Source organism: Gymnodraco acuticeps, unplaced genomic scaffold (genome assembly GCF_902827175.1).
Source record: "Gymnodraco acuticeps unplaced genomic scaffold, fGymAcu1.1, whole genome shotgun sequence".
Classification (NCBI taxonomy): Eukaryota; Metazoa; Chordata; class Actinopteri; order Perciformes; family Bathydraconidae; genus Gymnodraco; species Gymnodraco acuticeps.
In genome coordinates, this window is record NW_022990238.1 from 730,672 (window position 1) to 750,508 (window position 19,837).

At 41.4% G+C, this 19,837-nt stretch overlaps 1 protein-coding gene across 1 annotated transcript in view; it reads left to right on the top strand.

The window, feature by feature from the left end:
* Positions 1 to 10,214: 10,214 nt before the first annotated feature.
* fam20ca (FAM20C golgi associated secretory pathway kinase a) overlaps positions 10,215 to 19,837 on the top strand; it is a 41,340-nt gene continuing 31,717 nt past the window's right edge. Inside the window, exons 1-3 of the mRNA XM_034220330.1 lie at positions 10,215 to 11,590; positions 12,324 to 12,508; positions 17,156 to 17,234. Coding sequence (XP_034076221.1) covers positions 11,037 to 11,590; positions 12,324 to 12,508; positions 17,156 to 17,234 — 818 coding nt within the window. The 5' untranslated portion in view covers positions 10,215 to 11,036. The remainder of the gene's footprint in view (positions 11,591 to 12,323; positions 12,509 to 17,155; positions 17,235 to 19,837) is intronic.

Genomic DNA, 19,837 nt, shown 5'->3' on the forward strand with positions numbered 1-19,837 from the left:
AAAATCCCCAAACAGGCGAAAACCTACCAGTTTCACCCACTGTCTCTGCCACCTCCCTCCATGCCTCGCTCCTCCGGTTTGTATCCCGGTAAATGAACAGAGACTGATCATACAGCACCGGGTGATTCACTACCGCTATAATGAATTTTCCCTCCATTTTTTTTAATATGAGGAAATGACCTGCGTAGTCTCTCCCAGCATACACGCGGTTTGATTGGCTAGCGCTTGTACTGGCAGATTTGCATAAACGGGATTTCATTGGCTGACGCCAGCTTCGAGCAAGCATCGAGCCTCAAAAGTTGAACATTGTTCAACTTTTGACGCCGATAGACGCTCGCGATGCTTGCAACGCCTTGCCATGCTACCCACAATGCAGTTCGGCGAAGTTTGAAAATATCCTACGTCACCCCATTCAAATGAATGGGCGAAGCGTTGAAAGCATTTTTTGACGCCTGTAATGTAGACGGGCCGTAAAGGTGTGGAAATTCTCTGGCGTTATAATCTCAGCGCGGCCGCGGTCAGATCAAAATGCCTCCGAATGCAATTTGAATAGACCTACAGCCAATCAGAGCAACGAAACGTTGGGTCTGCGTCCTGATTGCGTCATGATTGAGATCAGTCCGAACCACCATTCAGTATCCCCATTGTTGGATCTTCAACGTGTACTATCATACGTCACGTTCACAGTGATCCCTTTTTATTTACTACAAGACAAATGTGCCGTTTTATTTCATACAGTTCCATTTTGATTGAGACAGGGAAATAATCTAAACCTCACGCGTGGCGTTTCACTGTCAAGGGGGGCGATATAGCGTGTATGTAATTACATTGCAAATACTAATTTGAGCCCCACCACTGTATGGGTTAGCCCTACCATAGATTACCCAACAAAAATACTCTGGCGCCGCCACTTGGTAGGCTACCACTGTAATATAGGGATAAAAGGAGCAAGTATTTACAGTTAACAGTGACACACTTCTTTATTTTATACATCAATCTGTAGCTCTGCATCAGGGTTTCCAGCAATCCGTTTTGTGACAAGACACTGGGTGATCATTTACACAAACACTGAAAAAAGCCTCTAATTTGCAGCATTACAGCTCTAAACAACTTTCAATGCTTTGTGGCATAAAGCATTTTTGACCTGGCGCACTGCAGCCTCATCATCAAGGACAGGGCTCAGCTATAAAGTAATTATTCTAATGCAATTAACCCTGATTCTACTCTTCCTCTTACAATCAATACCGATAATTTCATCTAATCACAGGAAGCGTGTCATAAAGGTCCAGTGGGGGTTACACTGCTGTAATTAAGCCTCATCATGTTTGTGAAAATAGGCCGCTCGCTCCCACTCTTTAACCTCATCCTTCCTCTGCAGTATTCTATTGCGGCCTAATTATGGGCTTCCAGATGAAAAGTCATGGCCAAACACAACATATCCTGAAAGCAGAGGCCATCACACACACACACACACACGCACACACACACACACACACACACACACCACACACACACACACACACACACACACACACACACACACACACACTGGCACTGTAATGAGAAGAGCAATGTCTGCCCGCTGCTCACTTGACCAGGCAGCTTTGTGCGATGTGTCTCTCTGCCATGTATTTTTATGTCTGGATGTTTGGAAGCTTAGCCAACGCCCTGCAATGACCTATGTGTCAACAAGTGAGTGGGAGCAGAGCAGTAACAGGATGTGGCCCATGAGGGATCAGCGACACGACTGTGCCCATGCCAAACTCTTGTGTAACAAACAGCCTGTTAAATCAGCCTCAGCCAAGAGGAGGAAGGGAGGGCCGGCGGCTGCTCTGTTGCAGACAGACCCTGCACCCAGGATGAAATCAGTGGGGAGGGTTGCCAGGTCGTCATACCAGCCCTGGCTTTCTAATGACCCACAACATGTCGTGCTAACCTGGCACTGCAGGTAAAACTATCACCAGGTTATCTTATCCAAACAGGAGAACAGCGACTAGAGTTCATATTTACTTAAAACATACAGTGTGTTGCATACATTTGTAAAAACCAGTATGAATTGTTTTTGCACAAGATGAGGGTGTTTGTTGGTTTGACCAGGCTGTGGTATAATCCAGCACTATTATTTATATTACTAGACAAATGACTCATAAGCTTTGGCAAACATTCAGGTCAATACTGGATGTTGACCAATACTTTTGACATTGTCAGCATCTAGCTAATAGCAAAAAGTCACAAATCCCAGAGGATGAATCCTATAATGTTTCTGGTGACACCATTTTGTTTACAGTTTGCAGTGCTACATTTTAATCAGCCAGTTTTTATATGAGAAATATCTCAATTGAAAAGCCAGAATATCATGAAATGTGTTAGCCATTCCTTTAGCACTAGCTTCAGACGGAGACCAAACATGTTGTCTCTATGAGCAGTCTGTTCTGTTAAACACATTTGTATTGTGTTTTACAGTTTTTGCCAAATGTTCATGCTGAATATGTGATTTAAATGTTCCTAAGCAGTAATGGTGGCTGGATATCACAATGTCCTCCAAGTTAAACAACAAAAAAAGTGTTGTTGGTAACCACTTTTCAAAAATGTTACACATCACTATTGAATATGAATCAGTGTTATGATGTGGTTGGGTTTAGGCCCGACAACTAGGTTAGGGTTAGGGAAACATCATGTTAACATTATGGTTTAGGTTTGACTATAGTTAGAGCATCTTTATCATCATGGTTACAATAATAACCTCGCTTAACGAAACCAAGATTTACTGTTGGTTGGAAATGGGAAACGTACAGCAGCCTCCTGCATTGAACCTTCCATCCTGCCCTATGCAGACTTTGAGTAACATAGTTAACAACTGGGTACGGACTGGATCAATGTCTTTTCCCTTGGAAGGATCGTTTTTTTTTTGGCTTCTAGTTTGGATGGGACACAACAGCAAAATCTCAAAGAGCTGCAGTATTTAATTCCCATCTGGTTCTTTGCATTGAACCTAGCACAGCTACTAAACCTGACCTCATTGACCTTTGATTAGACCATGCCAACAATCTTCCAAACTGCCCACCATATTCTGCACTGATCCATTCATTAACCATATTCCAAATGGACATTGATTTGGCGTCCATTTGCCCATTGGCCATAAGGAGCAATTCATCATTTTATTCCATGTGCTGGATTTTAGTTCCACAGCTTTCAAAACCAGGGCAAGAAATCTGTGACTCTAAGACTTGTGTCTGGCGAGCTAAAGGCAATATCCAAAGCATGTATTATCAGAACTGACACCTCGCTAACATTATCATCATTATTCACTCATGCGCATTACTTTTGTTTGGGCGAGCAGGGTTCCAGCTTCAGCCCTGCTGGAGGAGATACAGCCCATGATCTCGCTCCGAGGCGAGGCATCACATTCTGACATCCAGAGAGCTAATACGACAGCATATTACCACTGCAACCCAGCCTACCAATGACCTCGCTGCAATGTAAGACTCTGTTCTGCTACAGTGAGTGGTCACAGACCTGTCCCCTCTCAATGCTGTGTCTTATTGTCATAGCTTTGGACAAGGTGCTTATTTAACCTTCCGAGTGACTGAAGGTGATCCTCAGCAATTGTTATTCCCATGTTAACAATATGCATCGGGAAAAAGGAGCCGGCGGTGCAACAATAATAAATCATTTTCTCCTTTGTCCCCAAGCGCAATGTCATTAAAATAGGTTTCTGTGATAAGCGTAATGAGCAATAAGTCAAATAGAAATTGAAAACATGTTCTTTTCACCTTGTGTTCTGTGTTCGTTTGCAAGCTGATTAATTGAGGGCACAGGTTGTTGGCTACGGCTAAAATCACCTACCCTTTATTGTACAAGACTACTGCCACACACAAACATGCGTGCACACACACACACACACACACACACACACACACACACACATATTAAAGCACTTAAATGTGAGGAATTAGAGAAGATGATATCCAACCCCTGACTCACAGCTGATTCTTGGACCACTCAGCCATTATTCTGCTCCTCTTCCAGTATTAGAATAAAGGTAGTGGGTGCAAAAGTTAGAGTTCACGATCTTCAGTCTTTCGACTCCATCATCAACATGGAATCAATGAGCTCTTAGGAGGCATACTGGATGTTGTTTTTCTAACAATCTGTAGGTGCAGTTTCATGCAAAGGGGTGTAAAAGAGTGGTATTTTAGTTTATTTTATACAATACAACTTCTCTTTGGTCAACATTTCTGTCCACATTAGCAGAAGGGTAGAACATATTCAATGACTTGCCAACAGTTCTATGTAAGATCATTTACAATTATTCACATAATATGTTTTTGTGTTTACGGTTTCATTTTTTCAAATTTGTAAGCGGATGATACGATCCCTAACAATGTGCTTTTATAACAGTGTACCTACTGTCTACCTCTATTGCAGCAGTATTGCATTTTTGCTTTGACCTACTGTCTCCCTATGATCTAACAATGATGTAAGAGTTGCATGAATTACGATAAGACTGTTCTAACTAAGCAGGCATTACTTAAACTCTGTCCTGTATCTGTCTTAGGTGAGCAGGACATCAGGAGGGGGGCTGTTGTGTTACTGAGAGGTCCCCGGTGCTGCATGTTCATGACATCATTAAAGGTGAGTGGCTCAGTGGAGGAAGCACCTTCAAGTGTTTGGAAGGCATGGGCTTAATCACAAACAAAGACTAGAACAGAGAAAAGAGTTACAAGTTTCCTGCTAAAAGATATATTAAGATAATATTTCCTGATATTCTTTGAGGAAAAGTTCAATCAAGATACATTTCTTTGAAAAGGCCTCAATCAAGAAACCCTCTATACTGTAGAGTGAAATGAAAACTGTAGTTGTTCTCCTTATAATATTTGCTTTTTCTGAGTGTTGCTCACTATGTCAAGTTAAATCTTTAAATGGATGTGGCCGATAACAGGAAAAAGTGGTAGTGCAGCCTTTAAGCAAAGAGTCAGTTAATCGAGAAGGGTTTTGTCTCCCAAATATACAAATAATTTAAAGTGCTCCCATCATGCTATTTTTAGGCATATATTATGGGTCTCAGATAATCTATAAAAACATGTCTGATGTGTTTTGCTCAAAATACAAACAGATCATGCATTTTAGACATCCCTCCCCCTCTGTGTCAGCCCTGTTGAGAAACAAAAAATAAAAGGGGGGGAGCAGCTAATGGTTGCTCAGAATTCTACCGGAGATAAAGTTAAATTCTGCCGTGATAAAACGCCATCCTGTTCCAAACCACATCAAGGATTATTTTTGAAACAGTATGGAGCTCAAATGCTTTTTCTCTTGCGGGTTCATCACAAGGTGAGTTCCATTTTGTATTTCCTGCTTTATAACACATGTGCTCTCCAGTACTGCGTTAGCTCGGAGTGTTAGCGATGCTTGCTAATGTAAACAAAGACCATAATACGTCCAAAACACGTCAGGCATTGTTTCTGATAGCAACTTTCTGTGGGTTCACCATCCGAAATTACGTCATATCGGCAGCAAATCTGTATCTGCTCGTTGTACCCCCGTTTTTTTAAAGATTTGGGTACGGAGGAAAAGAGAGAGGGTTTTATTTTCTGACGCTGCGTGACTTCCCTGACACACCGGGGACACATATTTATGTATAGAAGACATCAACAAGTGCATTTTGCATAATAGGTCTTCTTAAAATGAAAAAACGATTTCCTTAGCCAGGTCGCTAACAGCGGTGTGAGGCTCTCCACTCCTGCTTCTAATTTAGAGTGGATTTCAGGTGGCTCCACCCACACTCAATCTGCAGTTTTAGGCTAAAGCTGCAGATTGAGTGTGGGTGGAGCCACCTGGCAGCAGAATAGATAGATAGATAGCCTCTAATTACACTTTCTCTGAACACCTACAAACAATTTGTACTCCTCAACCATTCGGACAGACATTGGAGCCTATCCAAGCATTACTTTGAAGCAGGAAACCTAGCTAAAAGTCACCAGTCTCCCAATGCCTACACAACAACATTAACACTTGCTTTACCATTTTAAGGCATTTGTAATCAGTTGGCCTGAGTCCAGTTCAGGCAGGAAGATACTCAAGCACTTAAGAGAACCACCTCCACATAAGAAGCCTAACTTGTATGTCTTTGCATATACAATAAAATGACACAGTTTTCATCATCCATCATCGCAGAAACTGAGCTCATTTAATATTAATAGTCACCTCAGAGTAAACTGAAAGGCAGACATCTATCATCTGCCTTGATAGCAGTGTGATGTGGGACCTTGGCTGACAACAAGGTGTCAACGACTGTGTCAGCCTTTGATGGACAGATGTGAGTTCACTACCCGGGCACGGTGATGAAAGATGGGCCGGCTGCTGCTGTAACACTGTCAGGTCTTTTGTAGAAATAGTCCATTCATACAAACCAAATCACACAAAGCACAAATAACCATCCCCTCTTTCCATAAAGTTCCAAGGCCACACCCTACCACCCCCTGATTTAAAATCCCCATGCTCAAATTGACTCATTGAGTCATTGAAATAAAGAGATCAACGCAGCGGGACCTCTGTAGTCTCATTATTCTAATTCTGCGTCCTGCTGTGATTGGCACGGGGTCCAAAGGAAATACAATCCATGTGCCAGTTATGCTTCATATTGAATTTCACATAAAGAAATATGGCCTGTAACATCAATGTATTCAGCAAATTACCTTTAAAAATAAATGCAGAGTCATTTAAACTGAAAGACCTTTAAAATGTCAATTTAAAGTCACAAATTGAAGTCGCTACTCACTCTAAGATTGTTTCTCTGGCAAAGGTTTACACATATATGCAACAGTGCAGACCCCTGCAGTTAGCTGTCGGCCCTTTTCATATAGTGTCTCCAAAAGAAAGCCATTTTCAGCTTGTTCTTAGTCGAGTGAATACATGTGTCATTACTCAACACCCCTCTCCTCTCTCTCTCTCTCGATCTCTCTCTCTCTCTCTCTCTCGTCTCCTCTCTCTCTCTATCTCTCTCTCTCTCTCTCTCTCTCTCTCTGATCTCTCTCTCACTAGTTCTGACTCGCTTGGCCACACCCTCCTTTATTTTACCCCCACCAGCAGCGCCCAATGATAAGCCATTGTCAAAACAACATTTTTATAGCTATAACTCGCTAGCATTATTCTCCAATTACAACTTCTTTCCTAGTGATATTTGCGCAGCCATTTATGTCTCAGCTTGAAATTAGCTGTTAACAAATCATCAGGCTCATAAAACCGCCTAACAGGGCAAGATGTGACTAAGCTTAAGGCCTTTTATGGAACTCAGCAATAAAAGGGGTAAGATAGTTTTTTATTAGGGCTCCCCGGAGAAAGATATTGTGAATGTTTGATTCATTGGATTCAGAAAAATAAAATCACCATAATCTGGTGCTAAAGTTATTTTAAACACAAGGTGAATCATTCTCTAAAACCAAAGGCTAATCAAAATGTTATGAGACCAGCTGCAGACGTTGGGTCCCTGTGAAGCTGAACTGCTCCATATTTAGTCTCTTCTCCTTTAATGGGTCGAAGGTTACCAAAGGGAAAAAATGTATGCAAATATCGCCCTTGAAAGAAAACTCTTAAAATAAATGAAGTATAGGCAACTTTTAGATACATTGGTTGAGATAAAAAAATACATAGTTTGATCTTAAAATAAGATTACTTTCATTATTATAAACCATGAAAAACTCATTAACTCATTCGTTAATTTATAGCAAAACAAGTCACATTTCCCTTAAATCTTGGTATAAAATGATGTATACAAAGCTATGACAAAATAAATACATTTATATTGCTGTACTGAGGCATAAGTGTGTGTATTTTGGGACTTAATGAGAGTCCATGCAGAGTGTCTCCACTTAATCTTCCTGAATATAAAACGACCGAGCTGCAATTTTATATTTCTTTCCTGGTGTTTTATAAAATGTCAAAATACTTATGGCTCATCATGGGGCACTTTTAACCTTTACATGAATTTTACACCATGGCGTGAATCCACAGAAAAAAGTGAAGTTGTGTTTGCTTTCTCGAGGCCCTGTGGACAAATGAAATGCTTCCTTTTGTTACCTTCTTGACATTATAATTCCACTTTCATTTAGATGAAAATGGCATGCAATCTGAATCTCTCAAAGTGCTTTTAATTGCTTTGTTTCCAAGAGCATGAATGAAACAATTGCTTAATAATCAACTCTTTTTTGACACTTTATCTCCATCAGTTTGCATGATTATTGGTACAACAATTGCATGAGTATTGGTAAAATATGTTTTAAAACATTTGGTATAATAGGGAAGAAGTCATGTTTTGGAGAGTAGACAACTGCTTCTAGCAAACAACTATAAATATGCTTCATCGTCTGATATAGGCCTGGAACTCCTCTGTGCCCGGAGAAATTGTAGCTTGCAGGCTCAGACTGCTCCCACTATAAAATATACGATCCCTCACATGTGGTTGTTAACCTTTTATCTTTAATCTTTGAGAAGAAGCAAATTATGTCGTACATAAAATACCTTTTAGTATGCGTGGATTTCAATGTTTCTGCCAATTTGTTTTTGTTTGGAGAAGGAGATGAGTTGGGACAGCAGGCTCGCCTTTGGGAGAACAATCTGTTTGCTTGTAAGCTTTAAGATCCTGTTTTATTTAGATGCACAAATCTGGCAGTGGCATGAACTCCAACTCAGTGCCTCTGGGAGGAGGGGAAGAAGCCAAGTGAATCTCTTCCAGCAGGGCTCAATTGGTAAGCCACAGACACAAGCTGAAATAAAAAGTATAATTTGTTCATTATATTACTTTGTGATTCCACCGGGCTGAATACATTTCAACTTTCTGTCTAACGTCTGCTTTATGATAAAAATGGTTAGATTGTCGGAGTGTGTTTGCATATTTTTTTCTGGCAGTCTAAAGGCTTGCAATCAGCTGCTTGAATGAACTTCATGGCACTTAAAATGTTTTTCATTCAGTCCTGCAAAGTATCAGGGAATCTAGTCCCCCTGTGGTTTACAGTAAATGAGAGGTGTGTTTCACTTAATCAGCAAATGGAAATAAATAGCCTCTAAGAAGGCAGGCAGGTGTGTTTTGAATGTGAAACATCCAAGGAGAGGTTTGTGGACAAAACAAAACGGATTGTATTATAATATACATCAATCGTATAAAACAGAGATTTACAGTAAACAAGCACAGACAAGCCACATGTACCTTGTGAAAATAGTCAATCGGTATTATGTAAAAAAGTTTTTGAGCAAGTAATAAGCATGTTTTGTCTTGACTATATTACAACTATATTATAATAAAATAATATAGTATTTATATTATTGAATTGATTATTATTATTAATAGTAGAAGTAGTTTATTTACATCAATTCTATTTTAATCTTTTTGAGGCTAGTATTCACCTGTAAACGCATACTGAACGACATTTACCATTTACCTCACTGTATAAAAAAGTAACTGTGTTGATAATAATAAACAGGAATTATATTTGCAAAGTACTTTGTTTCCAAAAAAATAAATGTCACTCCTGTCGGTGGGGGCGGGGGGGCTTATCTCACAATGTCGCTTGGGGCCCCAAGTTGGCCAGGGACGGCCCTGTCTGCAATATAAATCATTGTAAATCAAATGCATTTAGGCAAACAAAAAACAAGGCTATTAAACACTTATCTAAGTGTACAATAAATCCCAATATCTAGGTTACTTTGTGTACAGTGCCTGTGTGTATGTGTTTTAAAAGGAGGCCACAATCACACACATCTGGCACTTTCTCTGCATTTCTGCTTATGTGCGAGTTTATAAATCAGCTGCCTGTTCTCTTGGGAGCTTAAAATAGCAATCATTTATATTAGTATGTTTGTGTGTTTGACCACTGTGTGTGTTGTGTTTAGCATGTTTAAACCAACTTTTGCCATGAGCCAGTTTGTATCAATCATCTATTCTTGTGTCAACCTCTTATGGCTGTAACATTGAATTTCAATTATTCCTGATTTAGCTAGTGACCCCTTGGCTCATCCTCAGGCCCCCCTATGTCCACTTCTAAAACAACTAGCGGCTCATTGTGCACGTTGAATAAGGGCGTACAGTGGGTATGCACTCGCATTGTCCTTCAGATCATACATACACACATCCAGCGGTGTGTTCCGGGCTGTGCCAACGCCCTCTGGCTGCGGGCAGGGGGATTGCAGCCTACCATGGTTTCAGTCCTCAGCCCTGAAGCTCGCCTCTCATGTCACCAGCGCTTCAGCAGGACGCAGCCAGCCTCTTCCTTGTGACGTTACCGAGGCTCAGGGCTCCGATCATAATATTTAACACACACACCCTGGATGAACACTTTGAAGGAAGACAAGGCGCTGTAAAGGAGGGGGTGGGCATATGACAAGCAGGATCCCTGCACCTGCTAGCCAGTCTCTGATTTGACTTCAACGAGACATCAGAGCGGGACAGCATCCAAGCATCTCAGCGGATCACCTATCTTTATGGAATTTCACTTTTTTTGTAATCATCCTAAATACAAGGAAGGCTGTGTTTCTGTGGACTATGTCAATCCCTCCTGTTACTTTCCCCCCAGTTATGACACATTTGACATATCACTCCGTGCTGGCAACGATAGAAGGAAGCAGATTTAAGGAAGAACATCGGTGTTTTTAACTGGAACCCACTCCTTCCTCCTCCTTCCTGGTTCATTTTCTTAACGATTTATTTAGGGTTCTGTCCTCCTCACACTGTATCCTGCTCAACAAGGCAATGAATGAGACGCACTTCTTGAGCTGCTGCCAGTGAAGAGTCCACAGCCCACAATGGGTCAGTCCACCTGTCTGACTGGGAATGAAGAATTTGGACTATTGTAAAAAATAAAGACTGAGCACATCATGGAGTTGATAAAATACGCTGACATGCATTGTGAGTGCAATGACTACAGTACATCTGGAAGCCAACATTGCTGCTTTGTCATCGCATAACAGTGTTGGACGTCAATGTCTGTGTCTGTAAGGTGCGCTGCTCTTAAAGCTTTCTCTGCGTAAGGAAAATACATTTTAAGATGATTTTGTTTCGTAAATTCCGAGTGTTGATACTCATGGTGTTTCTGGTCGCGTGCACAATGCACATCATGATAGACTTGTTACCGAAACTAGAGAAGCGGGCGGCAGGAGCGGACAGCGGGGACAGCGGCTGTCAGTGCGCTCAGCACCCGGGCGGGGAGGCACAGGGCTGGGGGAAGCAGCGCGCCAGCTCGGCGGCGGAAGCGGGCTGGCCTAACAAACACACGCTGAGAATCCTGCAAGATTTCAGCAACGAGCCGAGCTCCAACCTCACGTCGCATTCCCTGGAAAAGATCACAGCAGCCGCCGGTGACAGAGCCGAGTCCTTCCGGCGGATCAGACCGTCAGGCGGGAAGGCGGAGGACCACAAGACGCTCATCGAAGACGCCAGCTGGGGTCGAACCGTCCCTGCCCACGGTGTCTCCCGACTGACCGCTCTCTTTGAACATCCTTTATACAAGGTTGACCTTCCATCCTTCACGAACGATGATACTTTGTTCAACCTCAACACTGACATCAGGTTTTACCCCAAAGCAACAGGGAACCAAGGATGGTAAGCTGATGGGCATCTGTTACACTTAAAGGGGTACAAGTGGGACAGTGCAGACATTTGTCATTTCTCACTGTTAATGGGAAGGTTGATCAGATGAAAGTAGGGACCACAATCAGGTGATACTATACTACATGCTTGCCTCATTGTTATCTGATATTTACAATGAAGTAGTTGTTTTGAAATAGCTTTCTTGCTTTATGATGTTTGACCAATTTGCATACTTTTGCATAATGTCCATGCAGGCATACCTATCATGAGACATCTGCCAGTGCATATATCCGTCTATTTGTCTGTCTGTTTGTTTGTCTGTCTGTTTGTCTGTCTGCCTGTTTAAATATAATCAAATCAATCAGTTCCTCTATCCACCCTGTCAGTTTTATCTGCCGTCAGTAATGTCCACTCATGCATCTGCTGCATGCACCCCTGTCTCATATTCTCATGCCATTTTACCTTATTGCGCACACAACTTATGAGTAACCATCCTGCTTGGTTTTTGTTTAAATATCTGTCTTTTTTTTCATCTCAAAATAGTTACAAATCCATGTGTTAATTATAGACGAAATGCTCAGTGCCAATTCCTCCACCACTAATTTCTCTTTTACAGTTTGGCTGTATCAACAGACTTCAACAAATACTGCATCCATCAATAACATCGACTCACGATAATATGAATGGGAATCTGCTTGCACCACAACTTCTTGGTAAACCCTCCTCTCCACTCCCTGTTTTTCAGGCACAATGAGGAGGGGAACGAGGAGGAGGAGGAGTTCTCTCCGACAGGAGAGGTAATGGCAGAATCTTACCCCAACTGGTTACGTTTCCACATCGGCATCAACCGCTACGAGATGTACTCCAGACACAGTGTTGTGCTGGACGCCCTGCTGAAGGACCTCGCCTCACAGAGGATCACCAGCGTCGGTGAGTCAGTCAGGGAGAGCTATGTTACCAAGGTGTGTGTGTTTGGATGTGTGTATATTTCAGTGAAGTCTTGGTCAATATTTGTTTGTACTATCCTGTGATGTAATGCAACCTCACAGGCTTTGCCACCGTGGCAATATGTGTTGGGTAAAAGCAATGAAAAGTATTCATATTACAAAATAAACATGCAGTTTTAGGAGCAGTATCAGCCATCAAACCCCAAGCTGGTTGATTTGATTATCGCCAGGAATTTAAATGCAAAAACAGTATCACTACACAAAAATCCCAGAGGTTAGCACCTAAAACCATTAGACACTTATTTATAAGATCAGTCTTGATGGAAAAAACAAACAAAATACATAGAAACATACATATCGATAGTCCCCCTTGCAACTCCACACGCATGCTCTAAACTCCTTTTCTTAAAAGTGAACCATTAACTCAACCCTCCCCACATAGCCACCAACATTTTATTTTTTAAATAAAAAAATGAAACCTTAGAGTGGTGGACTGAGTGCACCTGACTTCCTGTGTGTAAAGTGCGCACGTGTGTGAGAAGGAGGTCACAATCACACAAATCTCGCCCCTTATCTGTATTTCTGCTTATGCACGCAAGTTTATAAAACAGTGATTAGCTGCCTCTTCTATGGGAGCTTACTATAGATTATAACAACCCTTCTTTATCATACAATGTGTGTGTGTGTCGCTGTGTGAGAGCATTTTTGCCCCCGTCAACATGTTTGTTAAGATGTGTGTTACTGCTGCTTAAAGGTGGGGTAGGTAAGTTTCAGAAACCGGCTCGAGATACACTTTTTGTTATATTCCATGGAATGCTCTTAACATCCCGATAGCAATGAATATCTTAAGTGCTTTGACAAAAAATCCATACAAAACATGTCATCTGTGGAAGCCGTAATACTGTAAAAAGCACAACCAATCATTTTAGTCGGCCCGACCTGGAATGCTGACAGGCAGGTAGGCCATCCGCGCACATGACCAATGGGCACGAGATACGTTTGTGCACAGATGGAATGCTGACAGGCAGGTAGGCATTCCATCTGTGCACAAACTTATCTTCGTTCGTGTGTGTTGGAGGAGGGGCTCTGTAAGGAAGTGGCAGATATTTTCCGGCTGTGTATTTTCAAATTCTACCGCACTCGAGCTGGTTTCTCCAAAATTAGCTACCCCACCTTTAATGACTATATATATATAATCCCCTAAAGGTCCCACAAGCACTTTATTTCACCTGACCAACCTTTAAAAAGAGAACATGCGCTCTGTCTAGACTCTAAAGTAATACAATTTAAGACAGATGGGTAGAAAAGAAGGATCATACTTGACCAACAAACTTCACAAAGTTACTAAACATCTTAATGCAAACTCAAAAGAAAGTTTAGAAAACATTTGAGAAATGTTCCCTTCTTACAAGACTACATTTCTTAACATTGCTTTAATTCCCAAATACCCATTAGTGTCTGTCATTTGAAAACAATTAGCTTTTGAACCGGATAATTCATCACTACATATTCTAAACATTCTACATATTCTGTAAGTGAACTTTAACATCAAGCCAAGCTTTGAGAAATTCTGTTCTTAAGAAAGTAAAATATTTCCAGGTGCAATGATTCCAGTTCTTGACATTTTCTAGAAATGATTTGACTATTTGTAAGAGACAGGTCTGCTATAAGACTGATTTATACTATTTCCCCACTTGTGTTACAGTAAATACCACACGATCAATGTATCATATATCTATAATTTATCCTACTATAATTTATTATACTGACATTATTTACGCCCTGTAAAAAAGAGATGTTGTCTGAGTGTGAAGATTGCTAAAGTGGCTTCATACAAACTGGACATGAATACCAACATATCCTCCAGTGGCGCATGCTGTTATCTCCATTCCTTTGTGCATCAGTGTCATTGTATTTCTTATTGAGGCTGCCTCCTCTGTCTCATTTGTATGATTCCCTCACAGGCAACTCGCAATCGTTCATCATTCATGCTACACATCTCAGCGTACACTTAGTAGTGTTTGCTTTTTGTGCTCTCTGTTAGTAATTTATAAACCATCAATCAGCGCCCTGCTGACACACCTACTGTATAATACACAGTCTGTCTTCTGAAAAGATAAATGCAGTGCTTTTGTGTTTGGTAGCATGCGTCAAAGCTTTGTGCCCGATAATTGGTGCCCACACTTACCACATACCTGTCCCACTACAATTACACAACAGAGACAGCATTAGAAAGTTTCCCTGCTCAGCATTTTCACTTCTTCCCCCTCTGTGTTTGTCTCTCTGCGGCCTTTTGTTCAGTCCTCAGCTGGACTCATAAATCATACGCACAGTGCCGTGAAGTGGCACAGGTGAGAGTGGAAGAGATTTATTATCACTGCACAGCATTCAGGGGAATCTGATGATAGTGGGTGAGGCCTGGAGCTCTCTTAAAGAACAGAGAACATGAAGGCTTAGGAAAGACATCCTTTCATTTGTGGACGCTTGGAGAAACGGCTGAAGAGATGGATCTAAGACATTTATGCACGGACACTGAGACAGATGCCTTTAGGGGAATCATAAGAATGTTTAGTTGAAGTTTACTGTTGTACAAGTCCTATTTGATTGCATGACAGTGCAGATACCATGCAGAGAAACAATCAGCAGAGCTTTTCCGCTTTTTCACAGGGGATTACCTTTAGTAGTTTGCAATTATAAACATTTTGTAAACGTCCAGCACAGAGCAGAGTATTGAGGTCAGCTTCTCACGCATTGTGGCTTATAGGTTCAAGGTCGTCACCGCATTAAAACATTGTAGGGTCGTCTGCAATCCCTCAAAGGTTCAGGGATTGATGTACGAAGTTTAAAGATGAATGTATAGGGCACTTTTCCTTTGACCTGGTTTCAGTAAATCTAGAACATGTGTAGTCCTAATGCCGTCAGCAAATTATTTGGCTTTCAATATCACTCAATATCCATCCTCTGTGCTGAAGAAGAGGCGCTGACCAAAGGTAATGTAGATAGAACTTTGTGCAACAGTGGATGTATCATACTAAAGCTTTTTGAAAATGAGTCACGGTAAATGGGGCTTGCCAGCGGTGAGTAAAGCAAAGTGAGACAGGCGGAGCATAACGGACACAAAAGACAGTTCTGTGTAATGGGTGAAGTACAGCCAGCAAGCCATTCAATAAGTGGGTCCACTACAGTGGGCTTATGTTGATTTTGGGGTTAGGCAGAAGCGCTGTATTGTGTAAAATGCTCAAGTTAATGCTCTGTAGTAAATGGGCAAATCCCCCGAAAGCCTGTCCATTATGACAGAAACACAAGGCATTAAGACAGGCCTGGCGCTCCCTTTGTTTGAGTCGGAGGCAGACAGGAAGCTCACAGTGAGTCTCCGTCAGCCTCTGGGAGACACCGCGGACATGACTGATCGTCAGAGACATGTGCCCCCGCTCCTCACCTGGGGCCAAGGAGCTCAGCCTAGTGGGAGTCAGAGGAGAAGCAGTCTAATGTGCACAAGCAAATCCTGACAAAGTATACAGAGAAACATCTGCTCAGAATCAGGTCTGTTACGTGCACATGTACAGTTCATTGTTATTTGATTCAGGAAATGAAGAGTCCTCCGAGTTTCGATACAATAGGGTTCTCAAAATGTTATTGCATTAAAAGGCAAGTTGTATTTATCAGTGGACTTTATGTGGACATAGAAACAGATTTCCAATGCAAGTGTCATAGCATTTATAGTGGCTCTTGGTTTTCAATACCCAATCCTAGAAGGGATTCTATGAAACTAAATGATTAGAACAGTAAAGAGAAAGTAAGATGCCGGAGATACAATAAAGCACACAAAATATAAAAAACGAGAGATGAGAAGATTCAACTTATTGTCATTACTAGTACAGACACTATGTAACGAAACGGTTTCTCTGCATTTGACCCATCCTAGTGTTAGAAGCAGTGGGCTGCCATTATGTACAGCACCCGGGGTGCAGTGTCTTGCTCAGGGACACCTCGGTAGCACTTGGTCTTTCCGGGACTTGAACTGGTGACCTTCCAGTTGCCAAGCCAAGTCCCTATGGACTTCGCCACCACATGTATCTTGCTGAATGAACATGGATGTGGCGGCTATTTTTAAAAGTGTGCGATACAAAGTGACTTTTGACAGAAAATGTTTTGCAAAATGAAACCTATTGTACAACTGCCACTTGAAGCTGCTCTGCTAAATGTCTGGATGTATTTGCAAGACTTCTGTCACTCAGTCATTGTGCAATTGTTGTCTTTCTCAAAGCTGCACATGTTGTTATCAAGACACAGTCACTCTGTCACACTCTGACAAATTGTCCATTTCCAGTTCCATCAAACCCAGAACTAGCAGACTAGTTGTCAGCAGATGCTTTTCACACCACTCTGTCTCTCAGTCACACCCAGCTCCTATCTGCCACAATTTCACTTTGATTGTACAGTGTCTGGCAAATTGGTCAGCAGATGTGATAGCTCTATTGTGCAGCCATTGCGTCCTCCAATTGGCAAGCTACAAAACAGCTGTGCAATTGTGCGGGCATATTTCTACATGCTAATGTTTATATGCCTGCATGTGTGTTTGTTTATGCCTGAAATACTCATCAAACATTTCGATTGTTTTTCCTCTCAGCCATGAAATCGGGAGGCACCCAGCTGAAGTTGATCATGACTTTCCAGAATTATGGACAAGCGCTGTTCAAGCCCATGAAGTAAGTAGCACAGATAGACTGCATTTACATATTTCACTACATATCAGAAGGGGACCGCAGATATTGTTAGAGCACTGCTTCAACAGATCTCTTAGATTTGAGGAAATCTGCATTTTCCACAAAAAATAACTAACATCAAAAATCTGTTTGATACTCATGGCTTGATGCGCCCACTTGTAATGCATACGTTTCAAGAGGGCTACAGGAAATCTCATCTGAATGCGTTTCAAGAGCTGCCGCTGCATCTATCGGTGCGTTCGGGTACACAGCTATCCCCTCTGTGTGATCTTTTTCTGTCTGCTTTTTAATTAACACCATCAGGCTTATGTGATAATTAAAATGAGCATTGAGCCATCGTCGAGGCGTCTTTGGGGAGGAATGTATGCTAGCAAAGGCTCATGGCACAGGAAAAAGAAATGCCCTCCCTCTCAGCTGTCTGAGTTTTGCCCGATGAATTCCCATGCCGACACAGATAAACAGGGTCCAGGCCAAAAGGGCTGCGATCAGAAGTAATTGCTCAGGAACCTGGTTTGATTGCTATGATATTCAGAATACGTTTCTACATGAAAGCCGAGTATTGGGTTTTTGGGAAAGAGACTTTGAGACAGACAGATGGGTTGTTGTTGTTGTTGTTGTTGTTGTTGTTGATTGATACTTGTGAAGGCTCACATTATGACAGGTAGAGTTTGTGATGATTCTGTGTTGCAACAAAACCGTTCCCATTGCTATAGCCACAGTAGTGGTGGGAGGATAAGCAGTTTAAACTGAAGATGCTACTGAATATATTTTCACCGTCTCGGTGTGATTTATGGAAAGGCTGCAAAGTTTCTTCACCTAATGTTTGGTGTTCATATTCAAGACAGCAGCGGTGGCAGGTCAGAGCTGTTTCTGTCTCCTAACTATGCATTTCATTCCAAGGTCAATCAGTGGTTGCTTTTTTTATAACATGAGGCATTGTTTATGAACTGAGCCGCAGAGAATACGGTCCAAACAATGGCCATCTGAGCATTTGTTGTAGCTTTCATACACGCAAGTCAACAGCAGGACACCCAGCAGGCATCAATGGCATAGTCATATCTGACAAGAGCAGAGATTACCCTGTGTTTTGTGGTTACATGTGACTGGATTAGGCTTTGAGGGGCTGATGTAGGCAACATAGACATTATGTGTACATGTATGAGTCATGCGTGATGGCAGGATGGGTCAAAGAAGGAGAAGTTCTGAGTTGTGTCAGGCTGTTGCTCTGAGCATCATGTGTTATTAGCGGTGTTAGGGGGATGGCAGACATCATCAGCAGTCATGCAATGTCTTATTATACATTTATATGTAGGTTTAATTATGTTTGGTCAAGCGGAACACAGATAATGAGTGAAGGTTGTGTCAACTCCTGATATGTCTGCATGACTAAATATATTTATATATGTTTATTTATTAGTTTTTACGTCTTTAGAATATACATTTTACTTGAGCATAAAAAAAGTATATTTATTGCCCTGTTTTGGTATTTATGGTACTCTATCCAAAACATTTATAAGAATGCTTATTCATTACAGCAGTTGTAATGCAATCTTTCTCAGTTGCTGTCAGACACTCTTTTTGACAGTAATTACATGTCACATTCTGGATTATATGCTACAGATTCCCGCAGCTCTTTATTTGGCCTGTCAAATTGAATTTAAACATAATGCTTTGACAGTCACAGTCATCTGTCTCCAGTGTTTACAGATATTATATACGTCCTCAGAGCGGAAATACAAAAACATCAGATTTTCCTGAGAAGTAGAAGAATAAGCTTTGTTCTTCTTTTGTTAACGCACACCGTGAGGTAGTGATTTCTCATGGCATTGATGTGTCCCACTTTTATTTTTGGATCTGTGGTGCATTCTGGGTACAGTAGTTCAGAGCGTTGTTGTTTTGCATTGTTTTTTTCTTCGCCTGTCCCATTGTGCAGCATCAAGTGGTGCTTCAAAGAGGCTTTGATGTTTCAGGCCTCCTTTGAGCAGAATGCAGATCTGTTCAGTGGAGTGGGCCAGGAGACTGCACACGCTGACAGCCTGCCAGACACCTCCACACAATGTTGTCTCTGCGCAGCGATGGGAAGAAAAGTTAGCTCCGTTTTATCTGTCTGAAAAACTCTATGATTGGGTTTGATGATTTAAAGTGGGTGCCCACAAAGGGGAAGAAGATGCTTGTTTAGTTTTGAAAAACTGCAATTTGCTTAAGTGTTTTAGGTCACGACGGCTTGTTTTCCCCCCACAAAAAAAAGGCTTTTCCTCAAAATGTTGTGTCTGCCAGATGTTTGTGATCCTCCAAAGCATTTTAATCTGACAATTACATTAAATATGTACAAGTACTGTATAGTTCCTCAGTTGTTGATATTGTAAATGAGGTCAAATGCAAAACGGCATTTACACTAATCATATCCTTCAATAAGATGATTATGAGTGGATGCAGTGGATTTTTCTGACATTCAAACTGTAATGACGTTTACAAAGGAAACTTTGAAATTCCATCGACATTCATTTTGACGCCATCAGCCTTAAAAAAGGGAAAATATATATAATACAACGTATTTATATAAATGTATGTTGTCGTTAGATTGC